Raw genomic sequence first — 12,612 nt, 5'->3', positions numbered from 1 at the left:
GTAACGCGCGAGTGCAGCGGTGCCTGTCGTGTGCTCGGGTGCTGTGGGTGGTAGTGGGGTGCTGATACGAGCTCGGGGTGAGAGGAGATGGCCTCTGGTGTTTAACAGGAGAAGAAGAAGGGCGGGGCGCAGCCTCTGTGTCCACATTACCATACAAACACAGCTTCGCAAGGGAGAGTCAAACCGTGTTATTAAATCTTTTACTACTAGATCCTCCAGCAGCAGGCAGTAATAGGTCCATACAGCCCAACCACACCCTCTCCAAACAAAGAGGCAGCAGCTCTCGCCGAGACAGAAACCATCAATCAGGTCCTGGCAGCCTGGTTACCAAAACGTCAGTCTCGGATGGAAATGAGGGCGCAGCAGGAGAGCCCTGACAGACACCATGCTCACAGCTCTGAAAACTCCCCACCATCAACCCTCCAGAGAATCATCTTCCTGGTATGAATGTGTTGACATTTTTAAAAAAAATATATAGCACAAACACCACTGTGTGTAAACTTTATTTCTCTTTCTGAATGCATGACTTGTGCAGATAAAGGGAGTGCTTAGTGGTGCAGCTCTCCGCTCCCAGAGGTGACACCACATATGGGACAGAGCCGGTCAGTGTATGGTACAGGGACTGTCGGACCGCACAGGAAGCAAACAGTCAACCAAACTGTCACCACTTCCTCAAGACTTTGCCATTTATTCACCTGCTGTTTTTGCATTTTGTCCTTTTCTTACAAAAATCATTATGCTTTTTAAGACTACAACAACACACTATAGACAATACATACGGTATTCCATAATATTTGACTTCTTTGATTAGTTAAGGTATTTCAATATATCTTAAATTATACACGGTTTTCAGTACAATAATGATTTTTTTTTTTTTTTTGAGCCACCAGGATGTGAGCTGATGTTTCCCCCTGTGTTTTCATCTCCTCAAGTCCGCTGGAGCTTCATCATCGTTTTCTGTTAGTCGGGTGAGAGAGTTTCATCGAACATCACTTCGTTTTTGACACAACATTAGTAATACTTGATATACTTTGAGTGTAACATGAAAATTGTGCTCCTGGTTGCAGCTTTATAGTTTGGCAGCACATGCACAGACTACAGCATATAGCATTTTTTTTTTTTATTTCACCTCCTTTCTTTCTTTCTTTCATTCTCCCGTCTTTTTGTCACAATCATCCTGTAACTCCTGATCAGAGTCCGAGAAGTCGAGGAACAGGTTCGCGGCTGCAAGGGAGTGGAAATTTCATTGAGTGTCTCTTGGTTTGGTGATGTAACCCTCGAAGGCTTTAGAGGCTACACGCACACACGCACTCACGCACACACACACATACACAGACAGTACTGTAACCTCATGAACGAGTGTTCTTAGTCTGTATACAGCAAACACTTTGTACCTGTTGTGAGAGGACAAACAAAACTATTGCACAGTAACTGTCCTTCTAATCAGAGCATGAGACAGTTGTGAAATTAAAACATGAACAAATGAGCCCGTTTTCTGCCACCTTCTCAGAGTATGTAAGGCCGTAACAGTGCTTTAGGAGGGAGGGGGGGAGACGCCAGACGCCCCTCCGCTCCTCAGTAACAAAGTCTTTCTCGTCAGTGCTGAATGTCTAGGAGAAAACAAAGAGAGAAGCTGCTCTATGGTTAATAAAGTCTACACGGAACAGCAACAGGACAGAGTGGTTTGGTGTCACTAATGTGATCTTCGGTATGTTAATTCCTCTAGGAGCTGAGAGGTGACTTCATGCTGTGTAGATCAATGATGCAGTTATAATGTCCACGTTGAGAGGAGAGGAGAGGAGAGGAGAGGAGAGGAGAGTCCAACAGCCTTGATGCCATCCTGAAGTGTGTGTGTGTGGAGAGAGTAGAGATGAAGAGTTTCTATTGCAGTTTCAGTTGATGTGGGTGAAGGCCCAGGTGAGTTTCAGAGGTCTCCGTGCCGTCAGTCGAGACCCATTGCAGCATGGTTGGGTGTGGTTCGGGTCTGAGTGTGTGTGGGGGAGAAGAGGGGAGGGGGGTGGAATAGGTGGGATCAGGCTTCTACATGTTGAAGCCATATGCGGCGGGCTGAGCAGGGTATCCTGCAGCAGCAGCAGCAGCAGGCTGAGCAGGGTATCCTGCGGTGGCGGCGGCAGCGGCAGGCGGAGCATTGTATCCTGCAGCAGCGGCGGCGGCGGCGGCGGGCGGGGCACTGTATCCTGCGTTGGCGACGGGCTGAGCAGGGTAGCCTGGGGCTGCGGGGTAGCCATAGCCTGGGTACGCTGGCTGGGGAGCCACTGGAGTAGAAGAGCCTGTCAACATCAGTTGCTGACCTGATGACACAAACAAACACACAAAGAATCAACTGACAGGTTTTGTTTTTTTGTTTTACCAAATATGACATCTTTGTCACCGGGTGTTTGCTTAATTAAAGTTTCTATATGTGATTCTACACTCAAACATCAGTCAAAGGAGACCGATTTTTTCCTTTCCTTCATTGTTTGAGATCGGTTCGTGTGCATGTAAAAGGTCTTGAAAGGTAAAAGTCCACAGTGACTTCTGTGACTTTGTGACATCACACTACGTCACCATGTCACACATGTACATAATATACCTAACAGCTTGATTGGCACATAAGAATTAATTTAGCAAAACTGCTAAAGTTATTGTTAGCAGTGCTAGCTCAGGCATCTGCAAGCTGACCAATCAGAGCAGACTGGGTGTTCAGGATGAGGGGCCTTAAAGAGACAGGAGCTAAAACAGAGCGTTTCAGACAGAGGTTGGGTCATACAGAGCTGCAGCACTGGACAGCGTGAGAAAACAGATGTGTTTTTTGAGCATTAAAGCATGTAAACCTATTCTAGTAAATAAAAGTATATATGAATCTAAAAAATGAGTATTATATGTCTCATTTAAAGAGCTCTGTCTAGAGAAAACTGATCATGAGAAAACTGATCATAGGATAAAAGCCAGTAGCTGCTAGGCAGGAAGGCTAGATTAATTTTTTTTTATATTATATGTAAAAAAAAAAAACATTTTATTTTCAAAAATAAGCGAGTCATGCAAAAGACATCACCTGAGAAAAATTACATTTCACAAAAGGTTGTAAATGTAAATGACAAATCTTTGTGTGTCTGCTTTTCTTATAGAGGAGACAATATCAGTAGTCTCACTACCACATGGAGACACATTTGCCTGTGTGCTTAAAGTGCTAGTGAACTGCTTTACTATTATTTTTATCCAATCAGTACATATTTGATTAATGTTGATTTTCAACACCACCAGTTGTTTTTCCACTCGGGTTTAACAGACACAGCCAGATAAATGCTGCAGCTCACACCCTGCTGTTTTCACAGCAGGAGGCAGATTTCTCCTATTTGGGGAAACACAAAGTCTGTCCCCTCGGGGTGTTATGCTGCCTGTAAACCTACCAAACACCATCGGCTGAGGCTCTGTCACCTCCTCTTCAGTTTTCCTTTGGCTTTCTGCCTCCTCCAGTTTGTCCACCTGAGGGCAACAAAGAAAAGAGGATAGATCAGACGTGGATCACTCACACACTGTACACAATAAAACAAAGTCTGATCTCACACATTGTAGGTATCCTGCAGAAACCTCCAAACTCCATTTAAGTCCAAGATAAGCTCAAAATGTAACAAAGTAAGCTATTGTAAATGAAAGATTTTTGCTGGACATCTACAATGTAGTGATCACAGTGATGTGCCAGTTTTATTTGAATGGCAATTTCATGTTTGATGATCTACAGTAAACCATAAACTCTAAACTAAACATAAACTAAACTTCATTGAAGCTTTTATTTTATATCTAACAGATAAATGCTGATACTTATGACAAGTTAACACATTAGATTTATCACACCCACTTCTGAAAGACAAAACTACACACAGGACTTCACAGTGCAGCTAAGGTTACCTCAGAGAAGATGCCATGCAGGTTTGGTGAGAATTTCTAAAACAGCCTCCAGTACAAATGTTAAGTCAACAATTAAAGGGTCCGTTCACCCAAATCACTAAAAACCAGAAAAAGCTTGAACCTCTCCAGTGGTATCTAAACATGGAGACTTTTACTCCAGCTCTCACCCCGGAGACTCAAAAGCTATGTGTCTTTCCAGATTGATGTCCCTGTTCATCATCAAATCATTCACAGGCCTCGCTGTCGACAGCTGTTATTATTTTTTAAATTCAGCAGAAAATGGTTTTCTGTTGACATCGAGGTCTGTGGATTATCATGGATGACAAGATAACAAGCACACTGTGCCTCTGCAGATACGCAGAGGCACCGCTTTTGAGTCTCGAAAGCGGTGCGATGTCATTTTGTGAATGTTGTGAGCACCAGAGATGAAAGTAGAGTCTCACTGATGGGACCGAGCACCGTAAGTACACCATGGCTAAATACCGCTGGAGGGGGTATGTTTTGTTTTCTTGTGATTTGTGTGAATTGCCCCTTTAAAGAAAAATTATAGTGGGATTCAAGGTTAAAGAAGTATTACATTGTGTATTATTAAGTAAAGGAGAAGCTACATGCCTAAATGCTGATGCTACATTTCCAGCCATTCACAGTTAAATAAACGACAGTCACAGCTCCCACATGCATCCCATTCATGGCTGTAAGCAGGCCATCCTGACACTTTTCACTGAGTGTATTTCTGGACTAAAATCAAGCTACATATTAGAAGCTCACAGGTTAAGCTCATCCTCGCCAGGCATACAGTATCGGCGCAGTGAGTTGGTCGTAGTGCCATTAAAGTGTTTTCTACTCCGTTTCTGTTTGTCTAGTCAGTAAGTGCAAAGCTATATTCAGGCATTGTGCTTCAACTGTGGAGAAAGCTGAACAGCAAAAGGTTTCTGATGTAAGCGGTGGTCAGTTTAAATGTAGGGTCAATTAAGGAGAATTACTGTTGAGTCATAATTTCTAGAAATAAAGAAAAAAAGTTTGGACAAAAGAGTGAAAATGTTAACTTTCTGCATGAGTGTGAATGAGAACTAACTTCCAGAATGAATACTTGATATACCCTACGCTTCTAATTAAAATGGACGTGATCTTATCATTTAAAACAAGGCTGCAACTAACGATTTTTGAAAAAACAGCAAATCGCTTCATTTAAAACGCTGCAAATGTTTGACATTTTTGCTTAAAAAAAAAGAAAAAGTTTCCAATTACTTTTCTTTCAATCCACTAATCGATTAATCGTTGCAGCTCTGAGGGCCACAATATCTATAAATGTCTGTGCTGCCTCTTGGTATTTGTCCAACTACTTTGAAGCAAAAATGAGCTGCCATTTCCCTTCCTGTCCGGCTGCAAGATTCAACCCCAGCCAGTTTGACCAGTGCTTTATTGGACAAAGCGTTTGGTCTCTAGAGGATAAATTGTCTGATTAGCTGAAATAAACTGAGAGAATTCCCCCCAGGCAGAGGAAACATTTGAGGTTAGTGTTTGTGGCCCTGCACTGATCTGACAGTTAAAATATCTGAAACTAAACCTTGTTAACCTGGGGTTAGAAACATGGGGATGCATCTATCAAGCCTGGAGTGGCTCGCTCTCCTCACCCGCATTCATTACTGGTCTTTGGAGAGCATTGGCCAGGTGGAAAGGTCACTGTGTTTCTCGTATATCACTACTGCACAATTAAGTAATTCTGCTGATTTTGCGTCAGCACAACTGGAATGATCAAGATTTTAAAAAATGCCACTTAGCACTAGATGCAGCCCCAAGGGGTGTTAGAAGGTGAGAGGTGTCTGTTAGGCCAGGACAGGCTAATCCTGGTCCTGAAGAACGAGACGGTGCACAGGCTTTGGCTCCTGCCATCAACACAGCGTTTAAAGAGACTTCTTCAGACCACACTAAACCGTGATACATACTTAATATGTTAAAACCTACCAAACTAGTGCACATGTTGAATCAGCATCCATTATCCTTAGAGAGCAGCAGCTAATTTGTATTTCCATGGTTAACAGGTAGCAAGTGTATTTCTTTATAATTTGTTTTTTAAGCCTTTATAGTCACAACTTCATATCTCTGATCAGAACACAAAGCTTTTTGTTCAAAGCCCCAGATAACAGTAAGCTAAATCCACATTTAGTCTCTTCCTTATCTTCATTTTTCATGAATATGTTTCTGCTTCACAGCTGAGAGTTTGAAAATCGGCATTCATATTAACTCAGACCAACGAGACCCGGAGGATAATTTAGAAACTGCTGCAGGAGATAAACTCAAAATTCATTTAAAAAAAACAAAACATGTTGTGTTGGTGCTGAAGTGGAACAAAAGCCTGCACACACCACGACAGCTCTCCAGGACCAGCAGAGCTAGTTAGGCCGTACTCAGTCTACTGTCCATGCTAGGTTCCTACATCAGAAACCTGAGAGATCAGTTACAACAGAAACAGACAGAACACATAAGAGAAATAAAAAGAGGGCCAGAGACCGTCACCTTCGCTGCAAACTCATCAACCTGGAAAAGAACCCAAAGAGATGACCCCGCGTGACCTCACATGTCTACAGGTCAACATTACAGGACATCATGATGGCCAGAGGGAGTTCACTGGCAAATATACTTTACTACCATTACTTGAGAAAGCCTTTCTCTCCACCTTTTTGTCTCAGCATGTCTGTGTGAGCTAAAAATTCTCTGTGTGATCTGTTTTTCAATACTTTTGTCCAGGTCTCACCTGTCAGGACAAGTTTCTACAGGCAATTAAACAATCTAAAAAAAATAAACCAAGTTTAGTACACAGTAAAAATGCAGTTTGCGCTAAAAAAAATATACAATAATGGAACCTACTTTTACTTTATACAAAAACTACAAATGAACAATAAAAAATATGAACTCTTTGTATCGTTCTTCAGTGGAGTACTTACCTTCGTGAGGTACTCTCTCATGACCTGGATGAAGTACGGCATGGCAAAGTCCATGATGTTGTGCCTCCAGGCCAGCTCCAACACCACGTCAGGGTGCAGCAGGTCATAGGAGGCGAACAGGCAGGCGGCGAAGCACTCCTTCCTGCCCTCCTCCAGGAACCACTGGAGCAGAGTCTCTGCCAGCTCAGCATCCTTTGACTCTGCAGCGTACAGCATGGCATCCTGTGAGAGACAGAAATACAGTGGGTTTAAAGTTTGAGAAGTTGTCTGAGCAACAAATTCAGTTTGCCCGTGTATTTACAGTATCTCTAGATATATCTGTCTACAGAATAAACAAACGAACACGGAGGTACATGTGTGAACACTGTGTTTGTTTTCCTACCTTGTAGAGTTTGTCCTTCTTGCAGAGCTCCACGCTCTGTCTCCAGCGGTTGTTGCCCTTATACAGGTAAGCAGCAATACGTCTGAACTCAATCAGTTCATGTTTCTCTAACCTCTGAGCCAGGCCAATGGTATCGAAGTTGTCATAGGCATCGATGGACGCTCTCAGGCCCTGTGGATAGCACACAGAGTGACAAAATGTTACGACACAGAACAAAAAGAAAGACGAGTGATACAGACACCAGTTTGTTTCTTGTTAGTCGGCATCTACAGTGCCACCTAGTGACTACAAAAGATATTGGTCATGCTTCATTTAACAGGTTAAAGTTAAGTTAAGTAGGTGGTAATTACCAAGTAACATATTATTGAATGACCCCCAACATGATTTAATAATAATATTCTGCCATTTTCCAAATAGCAGTTAATAAATAGCTGATACTTTATGTTATACATTTCCAGGAGCTGGTTTCTGCTTAACTTCTGCTGACTGTGCCATTTTAATTCCCCAAACAATATTCTGATAATTTTCAATACTGCTTGATAATTACCACTGAATTTTTTACCCAGTTTCTGGACCTGTAAAACGAAGTGCTACCATAATATTTCATATGTGAAGAGAACAGCCTCGAAAACCTTTACAATATGTTGAATGTTGAATAAAACTGAAACAAACCAGTTACTGGGAAAGTGTAAGTCACTTTTCCTCACATTATTTTGTCTACTTTCAATGATCAACATCAGTAACAGACCTGGTAGTCTTCCTCCTCTGTCAGCAGGTTGTTGAGCGCTTCGTTGACGGACTTGTTGTTGTGACTCTGGACCGACCTCAGGTAGGGTTTGACCAACTTCAGCTGATTCACCTGGTCAAGCAAAAACAGCCCAGGTCTTATCATGCCAACTAAGTTTGGAAGAGCGTACGAAACATAAAGAGAATATGCTAGACAGATGCCACTTCTAAAACAAGTAAAAAAAACAACGAATACTTGATGTTTCTTTTTTTGTGATAAACAATGTCACACTTGAAATATTGTGTCGGTAATCATATCACATATCAAGTGTAATGAGATATTTTGACCAGAAATTAGACAAATTTCACAGATTTAGAGTTATTGCAGTGTACAGAGGGCTTCAATCCACTGAGGTTGACCTCATCGCTGGTTACCTTGCTGAAATAGGAGACCGCTCGGCTGTGGTCGAGCCGCGGAGACAGAATGGTCAGCAGGTCGTTCAGTAAGAGGGGTTTGTAATCCAGGTAGAAGGAAAGCGATTTATAGTACAGCTCCACATTAGCAACCTGAGGAGAAAACATGATACATATTCAGATCACAAAAAGTATAGATGTTTTAAAATAAACAGGTCAGTTATAAATGCTACCAATTACCTTAGCTATAATGTCTTTGAACAGCCCTTCTTTCCAGGCGTCTGTCGCATGAGACATCATCGTGAGGACGGCGTTGTCGAACTCCTCATATTTATCGTAAAGGAAAACCAGCTCTGCCCATAAATGAGACTGCTCTGCTGCACGAAGGACCTGGTGAACACAGAAAGCACAGAACAAAGTCATTCAGGATTCAAATTGAAGCACTCTTTCACTCAAAGTCTTGTTTGGTTAAAATCACGGCCTCAAATAAGCTGTGTTTGGGGTAAACAATGAATCTTTTCATGCCTCTTTTCTTAAAATGCTTTCTAGAAACAGAAAACCTTATTAGATCTCACTAATCAACAGCCAATGACGTGACAAATGAAAGCAAACTCAAAAGATAAAATAGGCAACGAATGATTCATATTTTAACAATCCTACAGTGGCATCCAACATGTGATCAATCAACAGGTTAAAGTGCAAATATGTGAGGAACATTGACCAATGCAGGCACTCCATCTAAAATAATCACATTTTTAAAAATTATTCAAGACAGTAATCATTTTCATTCAAGGATTTTATGAATTGTCCTAAGTAAGAAGTCTTTTTCATGATGCAATAAGTCAGCACAGTTCCAGAGACAAAAAAAAACAAACACAAAAACAACTCAAGGAGTCTTCTGTGCACAATATTACTCTCTTTCCAGTTTGCTGGTGAGAAGCAGAAATGTTTGCAGAGTAATAAATCAAAGGATTTCACGCCACACATGCAGCCTCCTCATGTATGATGAACTCTTTGATTTATTACAAAAGATATAATTGTCTTCAAACACACACACACACACACACGTATGCTCTACCTTTGGGATGTTGACTCTGGACCAGAAGAGCTCCAGGTGCTCCCTCATCTTCTGAGGTTTGAACTTGGAGTAGAGGATGGCGAGCTCGGTGAACATGCCCATGTGAGCACGCTCCAGTCCCAGCGCAGCCTCCAGCAGAGCGATGAGCTCCTCAAAGTACCCGCGGTCCTGATAGTAGCTGATCAGGTCCTCCAGCTCGTCGGCGTGGATCACTATGTGAAGGCCACAGATTTGTGCCAGACGAAACTCCTCACCATCCACACATGCAAAACACACCTGAGGACGGGAGGGTAGAGATGAGTTACCAAGTACGTTTTGTTAAATGTCAATAGAATAATTGTTCTACCTTTTCTTTTTCTAAATGGTGAGAATAATGTATGAAATCTGCTCGTGTGCCAGTTACCTCCTTCCATGTCCGTGTGCTGTTGGCTTTCCTGGCGCTGTCCACAGCCGCCTGGTACTCTCCAAGGTGGACAAGTGTCGACGCAAGGCGAGCAAAGTTGGACACGTTGTTGTACAAGAGCTTGGCTGCTTCATACATCCCCTCTTCGTAACATCTATCGCCCACCTGGAGAGGCAGAGATAGATATGCAGTGAGTGTTCAACATTATATTACAGAACAACATGCACCTTCAGCTACAAAATCCTCTCAACACCACAGCTGTGGTGGTTTTCTGACCTGCTGTATGTGAGCATTGTTGGGCCCACTGACAAACTCTTCCAGCTCAGCCAGACGGTTCGTTTTAGCTAAAGCAAAGATCAGCTCCGTCTCCACGTACGACTCTCTCGCTTTCTTTCGAGCCATCTGGAGGAATTTAACCAAGTCTTCCCAGTTATCTGCGAAACACAAACAACACCTTAAAGATTAACTCAGATCAATGGCACAAGAAAGACGATCGGTGTGAGCTGCTGGTGTGAAGCAGAGTTCTGCTGCGGAGCGGAGGCTTACTGTTCTTGCTGGCGGCGTTGACCACCTCCATGTACGCTGACGGGTCTACGGCTTTAATATACGAGTCAATGGCCTCCTTGACCAGGTCTCTTTGCAGCTGAGCTCTGCCTAACTGGCTCCACACGGCAGGTTCATTACAGCGCTCTGCAAACTCATAGGCACGATCCAAGTTCCCTATGTGCTCTATCAGTACCTGGAGAAATTAGGAGAGGCATTGAGATAAAACACCACAAACTAAAACTCTTACATATTGCACCTTTAAGCTGTAATACAGTGCATCACCTGTATGGCAGAGGTGTTGACATCAAACTTCTTGAAAATGGCGAAAGCTTCTTCAAAGAGCTCGTTGCTGATGGCAATATTAGCGATGTCCGGAGCATCATAGTTGTCTAGCCTGTTGATGTACTCCATCACACGTGTGCGGTCTGCCTTGATGGCCGTCAAAATCAGAAGGTTCTGGAGGTTTCTGGGAAAGTAGCCGGACACAGAGAGATTATTTAAAAAGATGACAAAAGTTATTGTGGCAAAATTACTATGACTGCTGTAAGGCTGCTGTACCTGTGCTCACTGAAGACGGAGTTATCAAGCACGATCTTCTCCAGCAGCTCAATCAGCTCATTGGGCAGGTCTGCCGTCATGAAGGCCTTGACTGTGACCGACACTTCCTCTGGGTCCTGGGTCTCCGACAGAGCTGTCTGCACCACCTGAGAGGAGGCAAAACAGAAATAAACATAGAAGTACAGCACTCATCCACAGGAGTGAAGAGGACAGGAGTCGCAGGACACCTTACCTGGTCGATGAGTTGTCTTCTGAAGGGATTGTTTTCTTCCAACACGTTCGCCCAAAGCTCTGGATCTTTCCGTCGTACTAGATATCGAGCCTCACTCTTGAATAATGAGTTCTCATTGCACACCTGAAAATAAAAGATATAAAGCGGTTAAAGATTTATTTATTTTAAAATCATTTCAGTGATCAACTAAATGTGATCTACGCACTTTGATGAGCTCCAGGTCGCACTGTCCTCTCTCATAAGCCACACAGGCCAGGTGGGGGTCTCTCTTCTCGCAGTATTTTCCGACCACGGCGCTGTCGTAGAACGGGTTCTCCTTCAGGAAGCGCTCGGGTGTGTTGTTGCTGTCTATGTAGATCTTGGCCAATGCATTGTGGGTAGCTGGCTCCTCGCATCCTTCATGGATACGAGACTCCAGCCATGGCAGCAGAAGTTTCAACCTGAGAGGTTAATGGAAATAGCAAACTTTTATCTTCAGCAAATAACATTTAGAAGAAACCTTTAACTTGCATGCATGGTTGTAGTTGTAGTGTGATGCACAATAACACAACTAGATGGCAGTGTTGTGCATTCAGCAGCAGCAACGTAGTCATGTTTACTTAGTCACATTCACATTTTTCAATACAGAATGGAGAAAGAGGATTTGCACTGGAAATAGCTTCAATGGATGAGGAACAATCAGTCTGCAATATGGAGGTATCCACATATAAACAAAATCAGTTGGAAAGCAGCTCTTCTGAAAAGCCCAGAGAGAATCAACTAAAATACATTTATTTCGGCTTCTGTAGTGCAAAAGACTGGCAAGCAAACACAGAGTACAAGACAAACACAGGAGCCTGCATATTCCTCATATTTATTTATGACCATTTTTCAGCCAGTTCTGTTTGTTTGTTGATTTATGGACATCAGATGGCATTATAAATATTTAAATTTCTGCAAACGAGGTGCCTCTAACTTTATTTCTGTTGATCCTCTCAAGCATTATTGAGAAACAGAAGATTATTATTCCAAATAGGTGTACTTCTTGACTGCTGTGACTTGAAGATCACCGGTCTTACTTATAAACTGGCCTATTCTCTCATTACGAGACAATATAAGGTGTAAAGTGATTCAAGCAGACTACAAACATGTCTTGTGTAACCATAGTCTCTTGCAATTACTACATCAGAGAGACGGATTCTATTTTTGCAGTTGGTGCAAATCCTTCCGACACACAAGTATTAATCAGGTGTTGCGTCCAAGGTGACATAGAGGATGTTCACATTTGGTATCAACATGCGTCCTGTGTGATCTGATCACCAAGTACGCCGCTTTACACCCGTCAGTTCACCCGTGTCCACTTCTGATGGGATCTCACTTCCCTGCTCTACATGCAAATAAACACAAACATCAATGGAAAAAATGAATATGATGTTTTTT

General features: G+C 42.6%; 1 protein-coding gene across 3 annotated transcripts in view; it reads right to left on the bottom strand.

The window, feature by feature from the left end:
* Window positions 1-487: 487 nt before the first annotated feature.
* The window catches only part of cltcl1 (clathrin, heavy chain-like 1), a 29,205-nt gene continuing 17,080 nt past the window's right edge, over window positions 488-12,612 (bottom strand). The window contains exons 17-32 of one of the 3 annotated variants that reach the window (XM_084359778.1): window positions 11,399-11,633; window positions 11,194-11,316; window positions 10,962-11,107; window positions 10,686-10,869; window positions 10,404-10,596; window positions 10,134-10,291; window positions 9,858-10,022; window positions 9,455-9,730; window positions 8,617-8,766; window positions 8,398-8,529; window positions 7,985-8,095; window positions 7,237-7,407; window positions 6,855-7,076; window positions 6,421-6,447; window positions 3,411-3,486; window positions 488-2,312 (exon numbers count right to left, since the gene is read on the bottom strand). In XM_084359778.1, the coding sequence (XP_084215904.1) occupies window positions 2,041-2,312; window positions 3,411-3,486; window positions 6,421-6,447; window positions 6,855-7,076; window positions 7,237-7,407; window positions 7,985-8,095; window positions 8,398-8,529; window positions 8,617-8,766; window positions 9,455-9,730; window positions 9,858-10,022; window positions 10,134-10,291; window positions 10,404-10,596; window positions 10,686-10,869; window positions 10,962-11,107; window positions 11,194-11,316; window positions 11,399-11,633 (2,641 nt within the window). In that variant the 3' untranslated portion in view covers window positions 488-2,040. Of the gene's footprint in view, window positions 2,313-3,410; window positions 3,487-6,275; window positions 6,356-6,420; window positions 6,448-6,854; window positions 7,077-7,236; window positions 7,408-7,984; window positions 8,096-8,397; window positions 8,530-8,616; window positions 8,767-9,454; window positions 9,731-9,857; window positions 10,023-10,133; window positions 10,292-10,403; window positions 10,597-10,685; window positions 10,870-10,961; window positions 11,108-11,193; window positions 11,317-11,398; window positions 11,634-12,612 lie in introns of those variants that run through there. The other 2 variants (XM_084359779.1, XR_014623125.1) reach the window with 2 other exon arrangements.

This window comes from Pagrus pagrus (genome assembly GCF_965226575.1).
Source record: "Pagrus pagrus genome assembly, chromosome: 8".
NCBI lineage: Eukaryota > Metazoa > Chordata > Actinopteri > Spariformes > Sparidae > Pagrus > Pagrus pagrus.
This window is presented reverse-complemented; position numbering and strand designations above follow the sequence as displayed.